The sequence below is a fragment of the Anneissia japonica genome, unplaced genomic scaffold (assembly GCF_011630105.1).
Source record: "Anneissia japonica isolate Jap-2015-1 unplaced genomic scaffold, ASM1163010v1 scaffold287634_len692169_cov176, whole genome shotgun sequence".
Lineage (NCBI taxonomy): Eukaryota > Metazoa > Echinodermata > Crinoidea > Comatulida > Comatulidae > Anneissia > Anneissia japonica.
Genome location: NW_022739883.1, coordinates 416,938 through 443,078, shown reverse-complemented (window position 1 = coordinate 443,078; position 26,141 = coordinate 416,938). Strand labels below are relative to the sequence as shown.

The following is a 26,141-nucleotide window of genomic DNA, read 5'->3' as shown; positions in this document are numbered from 1 at the left end:
GCTGCATGTAATCATCCCAGAACATGGCTCTCAGCGGCAAATGTGCGGAGTGCCTCCAGCTGATTTGCTTTGTTTATGTATAGGTATAGGCGGTGTCTTGAAAATGTCCCATATTTCTTGACTAGAATGCAAACCAAAGCTGAATGCTGATGGTTCAACACTGAAGTTTTACTATGAAATTTATGCAGCCAAAGCTTTAATTACAGGCTGAATTATGGGTAATTAAATTTGTTGTGAAATCATTATCTTATGCTAATGAGACCCTTCTAGTGGATCATGTGAAAATTGCTGCCTGCACATGGTTTTGGATCAGTAGACGTTTTGCAAGCACTATAACAGTGTGGTTGCTTGTTTACTTGTTAACAAGTAACCACATCGCTTTCCCCATTCCTTTCCTTGTATGATCGTTTCCAGTCATATGGTTATCACACCCAACTACAGTATTAAATACTACATGCTCCAATAATAATGTCATTTATATAATGCCCCATACTGTGCCTTTAATGGGAATTACATAAACTGGGTGAAAAGAAGTGATGTATAAAAATAAAACCAGAATAGACTTACAATTGATCACATTCACAGATTTGATTTATTCTTAACATTCACTGACAACTTTCCAGCACTGTAAGACAACTGCAACTTGATTGAATAATGTAGTAGTGGGGGAGAGTTCACCTGTGTCAGACATAACTAGGTCATATATGATGTGAGGTAAACCGATTATCAGTCCTTTTATAAATCAAATTGACATATAGCAGTGTGTATAATCCAGAGGTCATGAATAATAGTTGTTCCATATTCTTGATCTAAAAATTGACATACCACATACTAAAATTTCTTACATTATTATTTACAACTTACAACAATTCACAAACATTACAGGGAGATAGTTAGTTTTATCATTTTCATATTTTTCTTCTATATAAGTTATTCTTTATATCACAGTGTCAGTACATTAAGCAACTTAATTTCATGTAGCCTTGTTCTCTATCACCCCAAAACCGAGACTCATAAATACCAGGAGGGTGTCCGGTGGGGGATAGTTTTTTCCATTTTCATATTTTTCTATAATTTATTTACTTCTATCGCTTCATGTTGCCTTAATTCTTAATTCTTCAACCTTCAGCTAGTATTTCACTAATTCAGTATCTAAAGATGTTTGTTTTTGTAGGCCTACTATGATATCATTTCTTTGTTTAGTGGAACATTCTTTTCACTGACGAATATAAAATTAGTTAACACTAAAGAAACCATCTTGTAAAGCTCTGCATTAACCGTATCAAATTGTATGGCCATATATGGTCATGATGTGATGTCATCATGACCATATTTAGGCATGTAAAATAAAATTTGATAGTCTGGACAGGGCCTTCAAATTCTCCCTTTGCAGTAGGCCAAAGACAACCTCTCTTGGCGTATTGTAGGGGTCATGTTTTTTCTATACTGTACCAGAAGACAACCCCTTAAAGTCAGGCTCCTGAGGAAAAAAATTGTTTGATATGTTGTAGAAATGATTTTTCTAAGACAGAAAAAAGTTGTTTGACGAAAAGCTGGGGAACGATGAATGAGATACAGATTTTTTAATATTTAAAAACTGGGGGAAAAAGGGGGCGTAACCAGCCATTTTTACACCTTATTCCCCCAGTTTTTAAATATTCAAAAATCTGTATCTCATTCACCATTCCCCAGTTTTTCGTCAAACAACTTTTTACTGTCTTAGAAAAATCAGTTCTACAACATATCAAAAAATTGTTTTCCTCCGGAGCCTGACTTTAATAATAGATGAGCCTACAATATCAGTATGATTCCTAATGGTGACATAATTACACGATGGCATGCATTTCGATAAGTATTATACTTTCTTATCTGAGATTAATCAGTGGACCGTTCAGTATCTGTATGTGTGGCTAAAACTCTTGTCATGTTAGACCCAATGTTCCTTCATGTAGTTCTCATCATCATAATAAATTGCACCTTAGCTTCAACTTCACAAATAGTAATTTTATATAAAGTTATATACGATTTTATAGCACTGCTATGCACTGAGAGGTGAGCAAATATTTTCAAAAAATACTTGTTGACTCCATGGTACATTACACATTGAATCACCTCTTTATTATATACGATTTTATAGCACTGCTATGCACTGAGAGGTAAACAAATATTTTCAAAAAATACTTGTTGACTCCATGGTACATTACACATTGAATCACCTCTTTCTATGGGAGGAATGTTCATGTGTATATAGATTAGGATAGAGGCGACGATGGTGATGTCTTCATTTCAATATTTGACGCTAGCTTGATTTCTGCTCCCTTTTCCAAATGATCACCAGCCCCTGCAAAAAAAAAGAAAAAAAAAATTATATAAGCAACATTAATTTTTTAAAAGGAAATTGCGTGGAAATATAGCTAAGGGAACTTGCACAAAAAAAAAAACATGAAAACACTTGCATATCTTTATAAAGCCCCCTCCTCTTCCCACATACAAAACTAGCATAACTACTGATATAACAGCACACATTGAAAATAATAAGAAACTCTTACATTGCAGTCTGAAGATGCTAGCAGACTTTCGTCGTAGTTAAATGAGACACTAAGCACAGGACCTGAGTGACCCTGCAACTTATTAACACACGGCTTGGTTGACCGCTCAATATCAAAGAAATACACGCACATATCTTCACTACCAGTAACTGATTGGTTAAAAAGATATGACTAAAAATTAGTTATTCATGATTTATTGTCTAAAAATCAAAAAGGCATGTAATGAAGAATATTCATGAACTGAATTTGAATATTTATTAAGATCAAACAATAGGGTGTGGAAAAGGTAGGCCACATATTTGAAGGAAGAGACAACTAGAAATGCTCCTTTTTACGCTGCTGCGCAGTAAAAGAATAGCCTCACCAGACAATTACAACAATTGTTTTTAGCTTATTATTTCACTTTGTAGTAATTCTAGTAGGATTAAATAAACCACAAGATTTTAAAACAAGGAAGTAATTATTAAGGAAAGAAAGTAAGCCAATGGTTAGAATTGTATACATATCTTGAAACCAATCTATTATGAGAGTAGTTCCTTCAGAAAACAACCGATGACCTCATAGTTAAGCAGTCCTACAGCAACTGAAGGGCTTATAATGGACCTCTATGGAGTGTCAATCAAACTGACCAATCAGGATGTGTTATTTAATATCTAAAAATAGGTGCATGTCCCACAAATATACAAAGGTTAAAGATTATTGTTATAAGTTTTTTACATTTTAAAACTTTCTTGGGTTACCCTACGAATTAACGTCTTATCTGTTGTTCTTTATTATTTAGCTGTTGTTTGTTTTTATTCTGTATTTAAGAAATGTTTTGTGATTTTAATTCCTCAATGACATGAAATATATTTTTAATGTACAAAATATTGTACCAGGGTTTTCATATGGTTGCACTGTTGTTTGGTGGTACCTTAGCTTAGCATATTATCAAAGGAGTGGAACTTGGCAGGAAGAACCATTGAATTGAATGTTGGGATCAAATCTTGATACACACACATTTTTTTGATATTTACATAGCACAAATTTAGTTTAACCAGCATAGTTCAATTGAGAAGGGGTGTGCAGGTAACTTGAACCTTAGTGGAGTAATGTCCCTACAACTTGATGCATAAATTTGATAGGGTATACAAGTCACTAGGACCTTAGTGGAGTAACGTCCCTACCCCTTGATTTATAGTTCCTTTAGGGATACAGGACTTGTTGTATTCACATTGATATTTTTTGTACATATACTGTACTGCTATCTGCCAAAAATAACACAGTATATGTACCACAAGTACTCTATACATTAAAGGTATTTGTAATGTTGATCTCACCTACACATGCCCCTTCCCTGAATGACATCAAGGGGCAGAAGCTGCTGCGAACCGCTTCTCGTTTGTGCTTAATGGCAAATGTCTTCTTCAGTTGAAGGTTACCGTCTTTACCCATGACCCTTTGATGAAAAAATGAAAGTGAAACCAACATCATAATAGCATTTTGAACAACTGAAAGGGATAGCTCCCTAATATAATATTAATTAAAGTTGCCTCTCAGAGTCAATTTCCTTTAAATAGCTTTTAGTACTATCGTGGTACCTTCATCAGCTTTGCTATTACATTTATAACTTGACAGAATCAGATGGTAACTGACCCAGCCATCGATACATTTTTTAACCATTCAGGTCCAGCGACCTCCAGTTCTATATATATATATATATATATATATATATATATATGCAAGTCTACATTCTTTGACTTTATCACAGTGAATCACAGAATATTTGTACTGGATGTTTTATTTCAACAAGCATAGAAACATTATTGTAAGCCTAGTATTAACTAGGTGACAGCTCTTTAGTCTTACTTGTACAGACAGACTTGATTGACTGCTACGTTGACCAATAGGGATGGGTCCCTTGCTTCTCGGCTAACCCATGAACGGAATGAGATGCTAGTCACAGGGCTGCCTTCACATATGTTAACACTGGGATGAGAATAAAATTGTAACAAATACATGACATTTCTTAGACAATACTGTTATAGCAAATAATACTATAATAGAATATCTATAGCATTGTTGTGATATTTAACTCTGTATTTAGTGTACGGTCAGTTCTGGGCAAGTCGAGTGGCTGAGCGGAAAGGCAAGGGCGCTTCTAACTACAGCCATAACATTAGCGGTGGTTCCAGCTAACTTTAAAAAACCCATTGCATTTTTCGGAAGAGTAGGGAGTCACCCTGATGTTATGGTTCATTTCTGCCCCTGTCGTTGTGGAATGATGTGAACATGTACCTACAATGAAGCGCCTCTTTAAGGCTGCCAGGTAGTCAAGAAACACGCCCATAAGCAATTCAGCACAATGACGATGCACGTTGTGGGTTATTCTCTTACCTTTACTTTTATCTTCATATTATGTGCTATTTTTTTAGCCTTGGAAAACAATGCCATAATCATGGCACTGTATGTGACAATATAAAAATCAAACTTAAACCTTAACAGATGAATGTTGCAACATAAGAAAAGCATTATTCTACAGAGACTTGCATGTATGTTTCATTTCCTGGTCTAGGAGGATAATTTCCTACTATTAGTGTCTATTACAAGGAAGGCTTTGGAATTAATACTTGCCGTTTACTTTTTGTCAGTTTCCCCGAAGCAGTTTCATAAAGAAATGACGTGATCATACCCTAAATGATTAGAAACAGAAATGATTTTTAACTGGAAAAATAAACAATGTCAATTACAGGAAACTACGTCTCATGTTAGTCCTGAGAAAATAAATTCTGGTTTGAAACATTTCACCCACGGATATGTCAATGCTCTGTCACGATCTAGCTGTTTGTTCTTTAACGCACATTTGAGTGCGCAAGTTGAGGCTGTATCTATAGTTTTTAGGTCTTCATGAGGATCAGCAGGGGCGGATGCAAGATTTAAAAGAGGGGGGTTCAAAATGTTTCTAAAAAGCCCCAAAATGAAAGGGGGAAAATTTTGATTCCTAGACGGCCGGAAATGAGCTTTCCCGACTTCTGATGAGTCTTTTAATGACTTTAAGTTCTTCAAAATTCATGGTTTAACCCCTTTTGAAAAAAGGTCAGGTAATTTTATCTAGTTCTTTAGGACTATCATAGAGGGAAAAAAATCAAAGACAGCCAATATATTATTATATTCCAACAACATTGAGTAGTTAGATATATAATCTTTCTTCCATGGATCGATGAACCGACAGGCCCGAAGTACGCACTTTCGTACATAAATTATTACGACGGTGAACCAAAATCAGTGTGTATAATTTACCATTTAATTGAAAACTAGTTGGGCTAAACCTAGTTTGTCTGATCTTCCAACATAGGTTAGCATGCCTTTTGTAAGCCAGGACCCAGCCGTATTTTGTTACGTTTCTTCACATGGAGGGGGGTTCGTCCGAACCCCTTGAACCCCCTCTGGATCCCCCACTGATCAATTCTACTCTCTCTTGTGTACCTCTCATACAACTCCATTGGATGTGTAACTGCTCTTTCAAGATCTTGCCTGTTGTTCTTAATGTATCTACAGATATTTGGTCATCCCTTTTAAATGATGGTTAAAGCTATTCCCCCTTTCAATTGGCTACTAAAACATTTAAATTTGCTATAAAACCCTTTGAGGACTATATGACGATTTTTTTTTAAAGTATTTTTTGAATTATCTTGTTTTTTGCTCATGTCTTTCCCCTATGCATTCATATTAAACTTATTATCTTTCCCACTACAGCATCGTTGAAGCGCAAGCAAATGCGTCATAGATCAGGGTCAATGAAAGGTCAATGACACATCTACTGCAATACGTCAAACATAATTTCACTATATGTTCAGACTGTGAGATTTATTGGATGCTAACAGCTAATGTTTATTCCGATTGATTTCATTGTCATCCATACATCACAAGTTGTAAAAACATTGAGATGACACATTTAGCACCTTAAAAATATACACATGCAAAATTCATATTTGATTCATTCAGAATGTTGCTGACATGAAAATAAAATGAGTAAAGAAATATTTTTATGTTGATGCTACTTATGCATCCAGAAATAATGAATGGTTATACGGTACATCATACCTTGTCGTCTCCAGCCCACAGTCGCTGGCCTTCTTCATCAAATTCTAGTGAAAGCACTCTGCCTATTGTCTTGCCTAGGCCTCCTTTGAATGGCTTTCCAGTGGAGATGTTGAAGACCTGTACATGACCCTTGTTACTGCCAGTCTGGTTACGAATTAAGAAAGTGTCAACACATTTTTGTTTTCATTTTCCTTGTTGGTTGTTGTTCCATTGGTGTTGTTGAAATGATGGTGCTAATAATGAGATGATATGGTTGAGTGATCAGGTAGTTGTGGTAAGGATAATGATTATGATCCATAAGTAAAACGTTTTATAAATGTACTCAGGAAATACTATACAAAAAAACTAGCTTATATAGTGACAGGTGTAAAACTGATACACTTGTAAGCAGTCACATGCAAGTGACAAAAATGCATCAAGAATGGTACTTAACCCAAAACCACTTCTGCAAAAAGGAAAGCTGAAAATAAAAACGTAATCCCTTATCAAAATAAAGCTAACCAAATATTCAAATAGTCAAGTTACTAAAATGAGATAATGCAAAACTTGATGACAGGAAGATGTTAAGTCAATATACTTGGATTTTCCTTCCTTCTGCCTTGGGAATCATAGCGCCGAGCGAACCCCAAGGGACTATCTATGGAATATTATATATAAGTTAATGAGTGTGAATGTCCTACAAGGTCTGTGAAACTCTCTAACGATAATCTCCTTCATATACGGCTGGATGCCTTGCAAAGGATAAACAAGTCATTGCCAAGGTTATTAGAGAAGGATTTTTTTTACGAGTTGACATCATGATAAAGTTTGTATTTTATCCGACAATGGATGATGAGAATGTCAACATCCTGAGCTCTCTTTTCTGTGATTGGCTGTGATGTAATGTGTAGCTTCATATGTGCCTACTGACACCTTTAATGTTTTTGGAAAATAAACTGAAACTGAAACTTCATCCATAAACCCTATTCTTCAGATACACGACCAAGGTGACCAATTCACATTTTGTGTGCGGGTAACTTTTTAAAACCGGGCTCCGGAAGAAAAAATTTTTTTAATATATTGTACAACTTATTTTTTTACAACACAAAAAGCATATTTAACGATGAGATACAGATTTTTTTTAATATTTAAAAAATGGTGGAAAAAGGTGAAAAAAGGGTGGTTACGCCCCCTTTTCCCCAGTTTTCAAATATTAAAAAATCTGTATTTCGTTAACTGATTTTAAGTTTTCTGTTAAATATGCATTTTGTGTCTTAGAAAAATCAGTTGTACAACATATCAAGAAATTGTTTCCTTCAGATCCTGTCTTTAAAGTCGTATAACAGAGAGATTATATAGATAACATTCTGCTTCCTGAATTTTGCGGATGTCAAGGAATAGGGGTCGCTAGTAACTAGCAACATAACACAACTTCCGCCAAGTGTAGTGTTCTTATTTTCCTCTCCAGACATTATTGATCAATAACAATATTAAGTTGTTGAATTTCACAGCATGTAAGCAATAAACATCAATTGTTCGTCTCTGGGTGTATTGTTTCCTTGTGTGTAGGAGTTGATTATTAGCAGTGATGAGCCAAAACCAGTCTGATATCATAGTAAATAAAACACTAGACGTGAAGTACTTATAAGACTACTAGTAGTTTATTGTCTTTAAAGTACATATTAGCAGTGTAGGTGTTGACTTACCCGGTACTGAAGGACTGTTTTGAAAACTGTGAAATGAGAAAACAAAGTACAATAATATGGAATAGTATGTATGGTCCCACATGAAGAAGAATAAACTTCCACCTTGATTCTACTGATGCAAATCCAGTTATTGTCTATTCCATCACGACAATAACAATTACTATCAACACTACAGTACCCACTGCTTATTTAGACTCAAATTCAATCCTGGCCATCAGACGCATGCTCGGTGGTCTAGAGGTATGATGCCAGGCTAGTGATCTGGAAAACGTGGGTTCGAGTCCCACCCTAATTTTTCGCAATTGTTTTCAAACTTACTCAGTATTCAGTACATTTCCACATCAGGTAGGGCAAAATGACACCTATACATGATTCTCCTGACGCAAATCCAGTTATTGTCTATTCCATCATGACAATAACAATTCCTATCAACACTACAGTACCCGCTGCTAACTTGGACTCGAATTCAACCCTAGCCATCAGGCGCAAGCTCGTTGGTCTAGAGGTATGATGCCAGGCTAGTGATCTGGAGATCGTGGGTTGAGTCCCAGCCAAGAACTTGCGATTTTTTTTTTGCAATTGTTTTCAAATGTACTAAGTATTCAGTACAATACCACGTCAGGTAGGGCAAAATTACACCTAACCAATAAATTACCTGTACCATATAATAAATAGTAGCCCTATTCATGTCAAAATACAGCTAAACAACTTTAAAATTAAATGTTTATATCTTTTATTGTATATTTCACTTATGTAATGAGCAAAAATATTATTTTTAATTCTTTAAAAAAAAAATCATCATCATCATCTGTACAGCTAATCGTCCTTAGACAATGCGCGATCTACCAACGCCGAGCAAGATTTTATTGTATTCAAATTTAGGATTGACCCTTGAACTGAAACTCAAAAGTAGAAAAGGATACAACGATCATGTTGTTGTTAACAGGTTGAAAAGTGCAAGCTAGAAGTTGACCTTTGGCCTGGTCTTGTACAGTACGTATGCAGGCTCCTGAGCTAACGGACCATAGCTTAGCAGTCGTGTCCAACGACGCTGAGAGCAACATGTCATTGGATAGCGACCAACGGAAATCTGACAAAAGATAGTGAATAGATATAAGAACTGTATAAATATATAACGACCATAAAATACTAATAAAGGACCAACTTAGTAACAGGAAACAAGGATAATGCAAAACAGAAAGATATAATCAGTCCTACTCTAAAACCGGTAATAGGTTATAAGTGATACACAATGTAGGACAAAAGGGAGTGTCAAAATTATAGTATGTAATACCTATGGAAATGTTTCATAGATAATAACAGGCAGTTTAAACAGTGCTATTCGACTTAAAAATCAGGAAATACAAAAAAAACATTTTTGTGGACGAGGAAATAACAAATAAAGGGAAAAACAAAAAAAAACCCACATTCGTAGAATAAAAGTATGCTGGTTTATATTTTTGTTTAGATAATTATGTCCATGTTCCCGCCAGTAATAAATATTATATTAGTGTATGCAATATAATAACACCAATAGAATCAAATGTCAGAAGGTAAGAGTACTATTTTTTACTACTGTGCCATTGCAATAATGCTAAGCTCATAATATTAGATTGTCTTTAAGTACTATCACCTTGTACTTCTTGCTATTCTTTCAGAACAATAACATGTTATAGATACGTAGCATATCCATTTCATAAACAATAGAGTGGCCATGAACAAGTACATGTAAAAATAGGGGACCATCATTACAAAACATGCCTGTTTTTGTAACACCTCCCTTCCCTATCAGATAACATATGCAGAGGCTGTTAACCCCTACTACCACCCAGTATATGTTTTTTTGAAATCTCATGAAAATATTGAAAGAAATGGATGGCCCTTATCATTACTTCTTTAGATACTTATTACCAATATTTACTTTTATCAGTCGTGCATGTAATCCAGTTTTGTGCGTGATTAGATTTCTTCGAAAAAAACATAAGAGGCTTGAAGAGGTCAGGAGTGAAGCAAATGAATGGAGCAAATAATTTGGTTTCAAAAATAATACCAGTGATTTTCAGTAACAAAATTATTAAGAGTACTTTTCATTTAGCTTTTATTATTAGGTATGATATACTAACAAATTGTCACTCACATCACAAATGAACACAATCTACTTTGATTGTGTTAGTTTGTGAAAACAAACTAACACATATAATTGCTTGACAACCAATGCGCGCTTATTTTGATGCGCTTTTTTATTTTCAAGAAATAACACAATCTGCTTTGATTGTGTTAGTTTGTGATGTGAATGATGAAATATCTGCATCATACCCATGTCCCGCTCATTTTATCTAGTAGACATAGAAGAAAATTTATAAGCAATACCTTTCACCCCTTGCGTATGACCTTTAAAAACACAGACAACAGTTGCGGGTTCGGGAAGAACTTGACAAACAGAAATGTTACCATCCAATGAGCAGCAGGCGATTCGAGACTTGTCATCATTTGCGAATCTAACACATGTTACTAAAATAAAGAAATATTTAGTTTGTGTTAGCGGCTGATCAGTGTAAAATATTGTATAACGCATCTTCTCTTCTAAAGCTCTGTCCAGACTATCAAACTTTCTTTGACAAAAAACTGTTGTATGCCCATATATAGACATGATGTGCCTATATATGGTCATGATGTGATGTCATCATGACCATATATAGTCATGATGTGCCTATATATTGTCATGATGTGATGTCATCATGACCATATTTAGGCATTTAATGTTTTTGTCAAACATAATTTGATAGTCTCGACAGGGCTAAGTCTTTTTTTAAAAATGGTTGGTATTATATTTGCACGATAATAGGCAGTACACCTAGAGACAATATTTCCCTGTTTTATAAATAGAGTAGCGTATGTGTTCTGTAACAAGGACATAGGCCAGTTTATACACAGGACCAATGGGTTAGCTTCTCTCCAAAAATGGTGCATTTTAATTTATATATTTCATGGGGTGAGCTTGATAAAATATGGTTGAAGCGATATATAGACCTTCACGGTTCAATGCACTCACAGTGTTAAGCACTACTTTTAAATGACTGCTTTATGTTGTGATAATAAAATAAAATAATGTGGAAAATTGCAATAAATTCTAAAGACTTATTACCACGATAAACTTTAACCCTTATTCAGCAACAAAATGTACCTTAATTACCATATTAATGAATACTTAATGAAGAAAGATATTACATGATACCTACCTGCACCTTTGTGTTGATCAAAGATGTGATGCATGCCAGCAAATGCATAGTTCTCAGCTGTTGATGTGTCCCCTGCCATAGCTCTGAAATGAGGGTAGGAGAAGTGGAGGATATAGAATGAATTAGATTAGATTAGAAACCTTTATTTTTCCAGGATAGCCAACAAATGTGGGGACAGTGTTCTTCCTTGGGATCCAAATAACAAAAACTTACATTTCATACAAAACAAAATTAAATGAAAATAAAAATTACAATGAAGAATAATTACAAGAAGCAAATTTAAATTATGGTAGATCTTTGAAAGATTTTAAAGTAAGTGAACCTATAGCGCAGAATATAACAGAACACATTCTAAACAATTATTGTAATGAGTTTGTTTCTTCCTATTCATTGATCCTGTACACAGTACTCCCAAACTTTTTCCATACTAACACAGTACTCCCAAACTTTTTCCATACTATCATGTTTTATTTGACACATTTGCCCATATATGGTTATATGACATCTTTATGTCCATATATGGGAAAAAAAAGTATCGTCACTTAATATTTTGTAGAGTCAACAGAGCTTTGTTCAAAAGTTTCACATGTTTACATAGGATATTTTTTTTTGAGCCATGACTTATCTCGGGCATGGACAAATATTATTCAAACCAGTGATATTTTGATTCTTTTGTGACCTTCTTTTTTTTAGGTCATCTAAAATCTGTAAACAATAAATCCAAGGCGCATTGGATACTCATTCATATTGTATTGCCTGCGGCCTTCTCAGTTTAATTTGAATAATGAAAGAACAAGGGAAAGGTTTTTAATACCCTTAATAATTAGTTTATGAAAATGAATATTGTATTATTAATGAATTATTCTTGTCACAGTTCAGTAGATTTGTCCACACTGTCAGATTTTCTGACAAAAAAAAAAATGTTGTATGCCTATATTTAGTCATGATGTGCCTATATATGGTCATGATGTGATGTCATCATGACCATATTTAATAGGCAATGTCATATGCTTATGTCAAATGAAATTTGATAGTCTGGGCAGGGTTTAAAGTTTTGTCAAGATTATCAAATTTTCTTTGACATAAAAAGGTTGTGTGCCCATATATAGTCATGATGTGCCCATATATAGTCACGATGTGCCTATATATGGTCATGATGTGATGTCATCATGACCATATTTAGGCATGTCACATATTTTTGTCAAATAAAATTTGATAGTTTGGACCAGGGCTTTAGAATATTTGTCATCATCATCGATGTTGTTGCCACTAGTGCCTGCATCATCATCATCATCATTATCCTCACCATATAATCACTATCATAATCATCATCCTTATGAACTAACCTGCTTGCTTCTGCATTCCTTGTAGGGATCAGTCCAACACTCTCTACAGCTCCTGGGTTGATGTTTTCTGCTTTGTATGAGCCCCTACTAGCCTGTCGCTTGTGGGTGCGGTACACCCCATCCCCTCCTAGGTCATCTAAGCTCTGTAAAAATACATATCAATGCTACCTGTGGTCTGTCTCTTATACACATCTAGATGTGTATAAGAGACAGGAGCAGCTTAGCTCAGTTGGCTAATCTGGTGGTAGCCATTGTGTGTGCGCTGAACCGTGGAGATCTCTAGATCCCCGGTTCAATTCCCATCGCTGCCTCTCCTTGTGTTTCAGCTGGAGGGCTGAAATACAAGTTACAATAGCACACCATCTTTCGGATGAGATGTTGAAGCCGTTGGTCCCGTGTGCATTTATGGCCCATGTGCACGTTAAAGAACACAGTACACTCTTCGGAAAAGAGTAGGGGATTGTCTCCCGGTGTACTGTCCAATCACCACCAGAAGGACCCCACTGGAAATAAGTCTTCTTCTAGACTTTCGTGGGCTATCCTTGGTGTTTACACCAAATAAATCCAATCCAATCCAATGCCACCATGGTTTGGGGCTGAGGAAAGAATTTTGATGATATTGCAGTGGCACCACTAGATGTCCGATAATGGCACTCTCAGACTTAAATATGAATGTAATTTTTTCCCCCCCATTTTTAGAACTAATATTCAAAAAATTTAGGAAAGAGGGAGGGGGGTGGGGGGAAAGGGGTCTGCCCGCTGGCTCTCCGATTGAATCCGCCACTAGCAAGTTCAATTAGGATTTCATATTGGTTAGATTCACTTACTTTTCCCTTCGCAAGTATTTGGGAACATACTGAGTATGATAACACATCAGGTGGGCCAAATCATCACTCCTAGTTAAGGGGGTTATTAACTATTTAAAGTTTTAAAATTACAGTTTATTAGGAGTTGTGCTTGTTTTTTTTGTCATTTTGGTTTATTTCTTACTTTTCCAAATTTGTTATTCATTTGATGGATTAATTTAACTTACCCCTCTACTGCCGAGGACACTAGCACTTCTACTCCACAAGCTGCCACTGAAATATATCATTGATAAATATTATATATACATAAATAAAAGGGTTTTAACATTTTGTTTACAGATATCAATGAGCAGTCCTGTCCTATAAATAAAAATTTTGCCTCATTTACAACCTTGTGGAAGTTAAGGTTCTAACTCAGACTTACAGTACTTGTAGTGTATTGTCAGCCTACATCTTATATTAGTTAATATCAATTTTATCTATAGCATCTAAAGCATTTCGCAGTATAAGGACTTTCAATCTCTACTATGTATTCTCACATTTTCATGGTTACAGAGAGGATGGGGGGGGGAAGGGGAGGGGGAGACAGGGTTAGGGTTCCCAATTTTGACTAACAAAATCCATGTTTTTTCCCATTGCCATCAGTTTTCCTTCCTGTTAGATATTTATGTTTTGCTATTACTGGTTTAAGGTTTCTGTATTTTTATGACTTTTAAATTGTGAATTATGATTTTTTAGGACAAACGTAAAATTCTTGTGATTTTTGCTCTGAATATTTTAAGATTTATACACTAGATAAATCAATCAATCAATCAATCAATCAACACACCAACCAACATTTAATCAATCCATCGACCAATCATTAAATCAGCCAAATCAACAACATGCCTATCGGCCCCTCTAGTTCCTCCACACGTCTCTATCCTACTTGTCTCAGATCCTGGAACCATCTCATACATATCATCATTGTGAAAGAATTTTAAATGGAAACAGAAAGCTATCAATCACGAAGACATCAGTTTCCAAAAAAGTGTCTAAATATATATTAAAATGAAAGATAACTATGCTACCTGTGGTCAGACAAGGATATGGTAGCGCCATAGCGGTCTGCCAATAGTTGTGTCCTGTTTTTGAGGTATTGCTTGCGGACTTGTGGATCATGCTGAGAAAAAAAGAATTGGATGCATAAAAATACTTACTGGATAAGAATAGAGTAGTACACATGTTTGCAGTTTTAAAGTGAGTCAACTTTCAAATAGATATCAATAGCCAGTTTTTATCAGAAAACATGATTTTTTTATTGTGAATGTGTGTCAAAAATTAAATTTTTTGATATGCTCGAAAATCATTATGATATACATTACTGTTCTCCACATAGGCCTTACAATAGTTTACCTTTGAAATCTAAGTTTATAATAAGGTAAGAAGAGCCCATTTTAAACATGAAAAAAAGAAAAATTTTAACTAGATTTAAACCCAGCACTCTGGTATTAAAAGGCAAGTACCTTAACCATCAAGCAATCTACTACATTATGGCCGCAATACTTATTAAGTTGATGATAAACAAAATCTTAAAAATAAACGTACATTTGAATTTGTTAAATAGCTTGTAATAAGTGTATTTGCATTCTTTTCAGAATGCTTGCATCTGTGATTATTAAACTTGTGCCACTTCCCACCATCGTCCTCTTCTTAGTAATCACAATGGATTCAATGTTTGATGTTACATTTATTTTAAGAATCTATGGACTGATCCAGGGACCAAATTATCTATAAAGTATAAGAATTCAATGTTTTCTTTTGATAGCAGTTATGAACATTAGGTCAATAACCACAGCATCTGCAAAGCTTTTTATTTATTATTTACTCTCACTCATAAATATTCATAAATTCAGTTCAATGGATATTTTAATTCGTTTGAGTCCCGTTATCCTGCTGATTGAATGAATTGTTTTGTTATAATTCATTTACCTCTTTTTTTGCATGTTCTCTTAAAAGTTGACTCCGTCTACGAATGTACAGGGTTCCTAAAAAAACAAATCAAGACGAATTGTGATACATATTGTATGGTAAAAAGGAAATCCTAATTTCTGATTGGATGATGGATTAGATTAAGACAATCACAATAATAATTTTTTTTAAACTAGTGTAACAATAGCCATTGCCTATTAAATATAATAAAATAGGACCTAGTAGGGAGGCCTATCTAAGCCAATCAGGGTTATCACAACCCTGCCTGGCTGGGCCATGCCGCCGGTGGGTACTTGTGGTGGGTGGATAGCTCTAGGGCTAGGCCCCTGCCTACTACTACTACTACTACTACTAGTACTACACTATATTAGGGCTAGCCTAGGCTGCTAGGTAGAAGAAAGCAAGGCTAAGCCCTAGGCCTAAGTAAGGGAAGCGGAAGGCTAGGTATGAAATGATAGGCTAATTAACTTTACAGTGGGTAAGAGAACATGAACAAAGTACACTAACTGGGTAAGAGAACATGAACAAAGTACACTAACTGAATTGAGGATTATTTGGAGTTCTGTACGCATTATATCTAGCATCAACTGCTAAAACCTGCTGCCAAACAGCAGCCATTTTTCGGAGATCACAAATCCACTTTTTGCTTTTTGTTGTTGTTCAACGTTTGCGTACATCCGTCGTGTGCTCTTCACCTAGGAAAAATTAAATTTTGAGAAAAAACAATATTTGATTTTAAATAAAGGATTATAATTGCTGAACTATTAAAATATCAATATAGATGATATTAAAATTTTGTTTGTGTAATTACTGCAATAAACTATGATACAAAATAGGTTGAAATATAAATATTATTAAAATATTGATAAGGTAATTGATAAGGTCAGCCAGCAAGTGAGTCACTTCTGCCCACAACAAACTAAGCTTTGTGCAGGAGGCTGTGAAAGAATTTCTTTAAAAAGATTCATCTTTATTGAAATTGTTCAGATTTTGTTAAAAATAAGAGTTTTTCCCATGAAAGATACACACTTATTCGATATGACTGAACAAGAAACACAAGATTTTACAGAATACAAGACTGTTAATCCAACGATTACCCAGACCGGTGGAAGCAACGATGCCGCTTCTGGTAAGTACGGTTCTTAACGGTTGAGAGATTTAGGCGAACAGGATAGGCGATGCCCTTCAGTGGATACAGACAGGAAGTGATCTCTATGTATTGAATCTATTTTCATGTTTTTCTTTGTTCACTTCCGTTTCAATTTGGTTTATTATTTACTTACTTGTTGAAAATTAATAAACTGAAATACATTTTGTGTTTACCTAATGATTTCCTTGTTTTTTACTGAAATGTGTCGATGGAGTTCGTGTTGATAGCTGTCCTGTACTTTTTTTTGGTAATGCAGTATATTTAGGCAGTTAACATACCAGTAATGGCACTGCACTGCATCCATCTCTATAACCGTAAAAGTAATAAATAGAGTGACCTGTTCAAAGACATATGGTGGTAGACAATTCTTGCAGTAACCAACCCCTTCTGCTTTTTAAGCTGACAGATTGTACTGTAGGTGGTTGTAGGTGGCCTGCAGTATGGTATATTTCTAGTGGGTTGGATCACTGAGACCAGATTCATCATTTTATCTCATCATCATAGTAAGCCTTAGCCTGTGTTTTGGGTAGAGAAAGAGAGATATGAAGTGACTGGAAACTCAAAGTGACTACACCTATCCCCAATATTGCACTGGTACTCCTACTTACTAACCATTTGTTTCTGTGTGATTATTAATATATGATATACATTATCCATGTCATTTAAATAAATTATGATGTCACTATAATAATAGTAGGCAGTATCCATGTAATTTTAACATAGTTTCTTTCATTTCCTTATTGCAATGTATTATAGACTGAAGTAAATAATTACAACTCAACTGTTATACAGTACCGCCAGCATCTTTAACATTCATAATCAAACAGTACTAGTGGTCTGTTCCTTGAAACATTCACTTTAAGAGGAATTAAAAAAATATTCTTATTCGTATTGTTGGGATTCATCATCATAGACTAGAGTACTTCCTGTTTTCTCTTTAAATTTATTGTTTGAAGTCATATCATGTACAGATATGTATCCCTGAATTGACAGATGGATAACAATTGAATATTGCAGATAACTTCCTTGTTTAAAAAAAACAATTTTATATACAATTCTAAGAAAAACTTGTCAATTATTAAATAACTAACTATTTTGACAACATATACTGTAGTGTACAGTGTACGGTGTTACAAACTATAAAATAGATATTAATTATTTTGGTAGTGGGGATGATTTGATTTCTTAAAAAAAAATAATCGTTCTTAGAAATCATTTCAACCAGTAGAAACATACCCTTTATATGAACGGTTTTGAACTATACGTTGAGCTTATTCTGCAGTACATTACAAACAATACAGGTCTTTATGGTCATGTGCCTTTCTCTAGACATACTATACATAGTAAGATTAGTTTCAGATTATCAAATAGAATGACAAAGATGTGTATAAGAGAGAAGAGTTGTCATTCTATCTAGGGCAGGGTTGGTTATTGGAAAAGTTATTTAGTGTATTACTTTTGGTTTTTGGAAATGTTAAATATTGACAATTACAGTACTGTATACTTGGTAATCGTAGCAGTTGCAGATCCACATCTTTAAAATAGAAGAGGCCCAAGGAGGTGCTTTTGTAGATGATGAGTCTATACCACCTCAACCCCATCATGTTTGGGGCTGAGGTAAGAACAATTTATGATTACGGCAACTCTAGATGGCTGGAAATGGTTCTCCTAAACCTATTAACTTGATTGTAATTTTCCTTTTTTTTTCCATTTTAAAAAATAATTTTAAAAACTGGGAGGGGGAGGGGTGGGCGAACCTGGGCCAGTTTGACTCCCCCCTTGAATATGCCAATGTAGGTAATGCCATTGCAATACTTGTAATGTGCAACATTATTGAATACTCACCAGAGAGCTTAGGTAATGTCATTATTTCAGGTAAGGCTGAGGTAATGCACACATACAGTAGAGGCCTTGGGAATGTCATTACTGTATATAGAGCAGATATTATTATTATTTTGCATGTTATTATTCCAGGTAACTGCACTCTATAAACACTGTACTTTGCTGATATTTAATTCATGCCCAATATAAACAATACGTTCCTGTTAGTACTGTAAATGGCTATTTCCTTTTATTGTTTAGGTTCAGAGTCCACAGTTCCATAAGGATGGTTAGATACTGAAAATATGATTTATAATTTTTTTTTGTAATCAAATTACCAAGATAGAGGTCTAAAAACTCTGACAAGAGAAATGGGTTTTGGCCTGCATTTAATGCACATAATCTATTACATGCGAAAAAGGGCGGTTCTTCAACACGATAAAAGTATGTTTCTTTTTTTAACAAGCACTTTTCTATTGCCACTGGAAGTTGTTTTTTAAAAAAAATAATCGTTCTTAGAAATCATTTCAACCAGTAGAAACATACCCTATATATGAACGGTTTTGAACTAGACGTTGAGCTTATTCTGCAGTACACTACAAACAATACAGGTCTTTATGGTCATGTGCCTTTCTCTAGACATACTTTACATAGTAAGATTAGTTTCAGATTATCAAATAGAATGACAATGGTGTGATTATCTTGAGATTTATTGCACTTTCATGTTTTTTTTTGTAATTGTTGCTTGTAACTCAATAATAGCCTATAGATGGTTATTGTAGTACAGATTTGAAATGAATTAGATTTTTTTCAATGCTTTTTTTCATGATAATAGGGGCATTGGCCAAGTAATTCAGTATGCTTACAATAAATCTTTCGTTTAATAATTAAATATAAATGAATAATTTCTCTTAATCCTGGACTTTTAATACTGTAGAGAATAAGACAAGTTTATAGTAATACAATAACTGAATACTATACCGTGAACAATTGCTATTGTACATTTCTTTTGAGGCTATTAACAAAATACACAAGAATCTGCCAAAATCACTTAAAGTAGCTGTAATTATTGAAGCAAATTAAAACCAATAAAATGGAATATACCTTATGCGGTTTTACATTAAATTTAGGTGGTAAGCTCTATTGTAGGAAGGCTTAAAAACAGTCACCAAAATTAGTTGGGATGGCAAGTGCAGTACTGTACCGGTATGCGTACTATGTTCTCCCAATTGAAAAATTTTTACTATTAAATTCGTCCATAGAGCCAGCTAAGCACACGCAACAGGAGGTATTGTCACTTTTAAGGGGAGTTCAGTGGCTTCTTCAAAAAAACAATAATACATAATCATTGCCTAGGCCAGGACTGGAATGAATTGGTTTATTGAAAGAAGGTCAGCCTAGGCTACCTAGGCCTGCTTTTTTTACACCATTTTGCTGGTTGGTCAGTTATTTTTATTGGTAAAATTGACGGCTAAAACAGCTTCAGGAAAACACTGACATACAGCAGTATACTGTGCTACAATTATGGGTGGCAATTTGTAATATTTGACTTATAATTGGCATCTAATGCCTGGTACCAACAGTTGCTCACTTGTAGCCTCAATGGAATCCCTTTACTTGACCTAATTTCAATGACATGGTATACTGGAATGTTGGAATAATAATAATAATAATAATAATAATAATAATAATAATAATAATAATAATGGTGATGATAGTGATGATAGTGATAATGATAACAATTGTAATAATGATAAAAATAATAATAGTGGTTATATTAAAAAATAATAAAATAATAATTATTATGTGAATTTTCCTCGAGTAGTTTAAAAAAAAAAAAATGTGTAACCTTTTTGTTCTCTTCTAACATTTTTCATTATCTTTGAATATTGTAGGCCTTCTATAATTTTACATTTTTCTATGCTTTTTGATGGAATTTTGATGTTGATTCCTTTTTTCCTTGACCAATTTTAATGTGATTTTCTTGGAATTGTTTTTTCGTTGTTGTGAGCATTGACTCATATTTTCCACTTAAAGGGTAATATTTACCACAGACTGTGCCAATTGTGGCAATTTTTTGTATTGGGTACCAAGTTCTAGTTTCTTCAATTACATTTTTTGCCTGCTAAACATATGACCACTAGCATACGGTCAGCACCTGTCCTTTGTTTTGGTATCACATGGAGTTCTGCTCTAATTCTTGTTCACATTTCTGCTTACATTTTGTTTGCATCCTGTAACTTCAATATAATAAGACCAAATAAAAAAAAAAATTACTAGTTTCTTGTCCTCTGGCTCCATAATCCATTTTCCCTGACTCACCAAATTTTATTTATTTAAAGAAAAAAATAATTTTTTTACGAAATGTATGAAAATCGTGCTTAAACTCCCATCAGTAAAATTCCTCTCGCGATCGTTTGTAATTGGGGATATAGTATATGGACCGTATGAATTATGTCTAGTGCTTCTTTTATTTGCTTTCAATGTGTCTGCTTGGTAAAAGTGAGAAAGTACAGTAGGAACATTTTTCCATTGACCATTTTAGATTTGCCATCTCGGAGTAAAAAATAATGTGCCTCATTCTCATTTTTTCTAAATATTAGAACGAGAAACTACTTACTTATTTTTACTTGGCCAATGAACTACAAGTACTGTAGGCTACAACAGTAGTGTTCATTTTGAATATGTCTGTGCGACGTAGTGTAGATAAGCCTACCGTATATCATTTTGGTTTATTTATTTATTCAACTTTCTTTATACTGGATGGCACGCTCAATGCACTGGTTTTCGTTGTGGTCCAGTTATAACATAAAAAATACAAAAGTGATAAAATGAAAAGGAAAATATAAGGAAATTTTAACAAAAAGCACTTATTACAAAATAGAGAGATTAATTATTTTAGACCATTTATAATGGTATTTTGATTTAAATTCTGGAAATCCCTAGTTATTTTACTAGGTAGTTCGTTCCAGTTCATGGCTGCGCGATAGTGAAAGGTTAACACTAAGTTTAAAAATGATTATTTTAGGCCAAATAAAAGTTTTTTTTAAATTTAATTAAAAAAAAAATACTCATCAGATGGAATAAAAATAACCCACAGAGGCCTAGAATGGCAATATCTTTACATCAGACAGCAACTTAGACAATCCCAATGAGCTTCTATTTCCTGGTCAGTTGAGAAAGTCACAATACAAAACCAACTCTCATTTTTGTAGGGGAAGTACCGTGTCAAACATGCTAGATGGCTAACTAGATTTAAAATGGCCCGAGATTTAAATGGGCGTGCATTACTCAGCTTACGACTTATTACTCGTTATATTGTCTCTCTTTGTCAGCTACTGAGAAGTGCTACGGTACACTGTCTACTGTACAGTATAGTACAGTAGTCTACAATGTAATAACTAAAGAAAGTAAAACAAGCTATTTTTTTTTTGTATTGATAATTGAAACTTGAATATTATTTTTAGAATAAATAAAAGTAATAATTGCCAGATATTATGAAAGAGATGAAGGAGTTTGCAAGGCTGTTTACTTAAATGCGTCAAACCTTACTTGACCTATACATAAACGAGTTGACGTAATTCTAATGTACATCATATGGCCCACATAAATTTAGTAAAGTATCCTAAAGTCAATAATGTAACTAACTGTTATAGCACAGCATAATCTTTTATGTTGTCGAAAGCTACATGAGTCTTCATTTTGTTTTTTACACTTTAAACTGTATCTGTATAACATGTAAGTAATGAAAATTGTGCTTTTTTTCTGACAAATTATTAATCAATCATTAAAAACAAATTATTGGAAAACATTTTTGTATCAACTGTTCATACAACACCCACATACATCATTGTGATAGTGTACAGTAAACATTTTGAAAGGCAATAGGCCTACAAGTGATAATATAAATCGTACAAAAAATGTCATTTTTAAAAAAATATTTGAATTTTATAAAATGAATAAAGAATAAATTTACACAAATCAATATTATAGCTTTTTGGTTTTTGTAATTGTATTTTTATACTGCATATTGTTTTTTTTAAAAAATTTTACTTTGATGTTTTTATTGTTTTTAACTTTGTTCCCAGGACCCTAAGGGAGACCAGTCATTTGATTGTGGGCCATCCAAGTTAAATATTGTGACTAAATAAATAATAGGTTATAAAAAGAAAACATCAATTATAAAAAGAAAACATTCATTAAGGAAACAATTGGTATTATTAAGTAAAAATGATTGCTACAGAAAAATTATAAATTGCATGAAGAGCAAATTCTGTCTGGAAAACACATTGTTGAACTACAGTATAAATACAAAGCTTTCAAAACTCATAATCTTGGAAATACTTTAAAAATAAATTGTTTAATTACTATGACGATTTGAGGGTACTGTAGTAACATCAAAGTGATTAATGAGTCAATATAAATTTAGCTCATCGTTTTCAAGCCTCATCAAGTATGATATGATACTGTATGGCTCAAATTATGAAATATGAAACATTTTAAATTGGATGCTATATCCAGAAATTGCTAGAATTTAAATTGCATAGGAAATTAAATTCTAGAGAAGTTGTACTCTAACATTGCATAGTTACCTCATACAGTAATACATTATAACTTATATTTGTCAATGTGCAAATCATACAGAGAAGTTTGGTTGGCTCTGTGTAATGCTGAATTGCAAAAAGAAAAAAACAAAACAAATACAGTATGTACACAAACATGTCTACACCTAATAATAATACAGTAACACAACATATATTTATATAGAATTATTTTAGTGCCTCAGTGGTACAAGGGATGAAACTGTCCCTAGACCTATTTGTTTTCGTTTTATTTTCCCATTTTGTCCAAACTCTCTAATTCGTATTCTGATTTATTGCCTTCGTACAGTATTGCACTATTGACCTACTGTAACAATCTAACAATTCACTGGAAATATGTCTTTTTCAGACTGTCGTGGGTTATCCTTAGTGTTAACAGTATATCATATATATCCATCCATCCATCCAACTGTCTACTGTACATTGAGGATGGAAGTTTTGTCAAAGATCAGTTTATATTTACACTGCATTTGAACAATATCACTCTCTGACCATATTTAGTCTCTTAACATATTACAGTAAAGCTAGGTAAAATCTATCAAATACAGTACCCTGATAGGATTATAAATTGTCATGACAACGAATTAGATCCTAAGTATACACTGGGGATGGATTAAAACGAGTCTGGAGTGAAGAGAAATGCGTGAGCATGACGTCTGCCCCTGGAAACAGACGTAGGAATAAAGTGAACTCGAGACGATTATTTGAACTCTAGACCAAGCACCATAAACAACTGAGATACACTAGAGGCAAACTACTTTATTCCTACTGTAGTAAGATAACTGGAGGGCATCACATGATCTGAGAAACAACACCTCAATTTAATCTTCGTTAAACTATTTCGGGAATTAGATCTATGACAGCTTGTCATAATTGAATTGCGTCGGCTGGTGATTGAACCTGCCGTGGATGATGAATTCATGGTGTCAGGTGTCATTTTTTTAAGGATACCACTCCGAGGAGTACCTTATTGGTTTATAGTACCTGGTTCATCTTGGCATGTTTTTATTTGCTCTGCTTGGGAATTATAACTGTTATCTAAGGTAATTATACATAGATTACCAAATTAATTACTTTAATTATTTACTATTTTTAAGAAGCAGCAAAAAATTGTAGTGTAATTCATTTAAATTTTTGTCCGTACTACGTAATCTTGTTATGTATTTCAGTACCTTTAGCATACCTAGTACTAGTCTCTGAAGAAATTTCTGTACAAACGATGAATAAATTAAGAGTTGGTCTTAGCATGAAGTTATATAATAAATTAAGATTCTGCTGTGTATTACTCTTATTTAAAAACTGTTAAATTTAATATAACTGGGGTTCCAAGTTCCAAAAAGCCAAAAAGATATCTGAGAAATCTAGTTTAATGAGTTTTTTTAAACACTTATTATGCTGCATTGTTGATACTCACCAGTCACCTGATCAGACTTCAGAAAGACAATTAATAATGCATTACAAAAACATTATCCATTTGTGGGTCATGGGTTAGTTTCTTGAAGATTTTATTTGCTCAGTGGTGCAGAAGGCCATGCTGATATTGGGGCGAATCAAGCAACACACAGGAAAATTTGGACCTCTGTAATAGTTCTGTACAAGAATTCAAAGGCATTAAAATGGAGGAGAATAGCACAGAATAGAGAAGAATAGCAATTTGATGAACAGGCTTTCCTCTTGCTGTGGAGTGAAATAGCTAGATGATAATGAATAATAGTACTCTACAGTATGTATTAATAAGAAAGTATAATACATACTCCAAGTATTGAAATACATGCCATCGTGTTTGGATTCAATATTTCGACATTAATTATGTCATCATCAGGAATCATCATCATTCCTGATGATGACATAATTAATGTCGAAATATTGAATCCCAACACGATGGTGTGTATGTCAATACTTGGAGTATGTTTTATACCTTCTTATCTGAGATTAATCAGTGGACCTTTCGGTATATATTAATGATTGAAAAAAATCGGAGATTGAGAACATAGAATTAATCATCTACAGTATGATATACAAGTTACAGAAATGATTATGATCTGTTACATTTAAGTGCACTTTAGCATAAAACTTTTCAACTGATGCTTATATAAGGCATGTTGTGGCAAAATGGCTAAGTTGTAGCAAAAATTGAAACTCAAGTTATTGGTGTTTTCAGATACTTGAGTATGTAATCTTTAAAATGAGAGGTTATTTATTGAAATTGGACATTTTAGGCCTAAGTTATTGGAAAGTGAAAGAACATGATTTTGAGTAATTGCCTTCCAAAGTTATTTGTGCACACATTGTTTAATAGAATTGACTATCAAAATAAAGTTAAATAAACAATTTGTTGACCACTTCCAGAAATAATACTTTGGGAAATGATTAATAAGACATTAAACTGTTGATATATAATAAAAAACAATTTTGGAATTTTAGGTAATTTTTTGAGCTTCATATTTTATAGCTCATTTACTCAATACTGCCCTGTGTGACAACTTAACCATTTTGCCATGACATGCATGGACCAGTAGTCTGAAGTATAAGGCAGGTTTTGATTGCACTACGACGTAGGACATAGAACATAACGTCACTAAGAAGTCATCTGCACATTGAGAACGTTATGTTTTCCCTTGAATTCTAGACGCAGTTTGGATCATATAATATTGTGCAGAGAATGCAGAATGGTAATGGATGAGCGAATATGTTCTAGGGTTACTTGGTCGCCCAAATCGAACACGCCCCAGTACACCCTCCAATTCGAGACCCCTCTAAATCCGAGACCATTCTAATCTGAGACCACTGATTCAGAGAACCAAATAACAATCTTCAACCTTTTTTATCACAAAGCTAACCCTCTAATTGGAGACCGAACCCAAGACCACCCCAAATTTTCACATCCAAA

General features: G+C 33.9%; 1 protein-coding gene across 1 annotated transcript; it reads right to left on the bottom strand.

The window, feature by feature from the left end:
- Positions 1-2,118: 2,118 nt before the first annotated feature.
- LOC117118090 (WD repeat-containing protein 13-like) lies at positions 2,119-16,374 on the bottom strand. Its single transcript, XM_033262586.1, has 14 exons — positions 16,219-16,374; positions 15,680-15,735; positions 14,779-14,870; positions 13,936-13,981; positions 12,903-13,045; positions 11,557-11,639; positions 10,688-10,828; positions 9,241-9,407; positions 6,633-6,776; positions 5,163-5,221; positions 4,398-4,517; positions 3,869-3,987; positions 2,550-2,698; positions 2,119-2,341 (listed from the first exon to the last, which is right to left on the bottom strand). Exons 1-14 carry the CDS (start codon positions 16,295-16,297, stop codon positions 2,300-2,302), a joined length of 1,440 nt encoding a protein of 479 aa, XP_033118477.1. The 5' UTR covers positions 16,298-16,374; the 3' UTR covers positions 2,119-2,299.
- Positions 16,375-26,141: the final 9,767 nt, after the last annotated feature.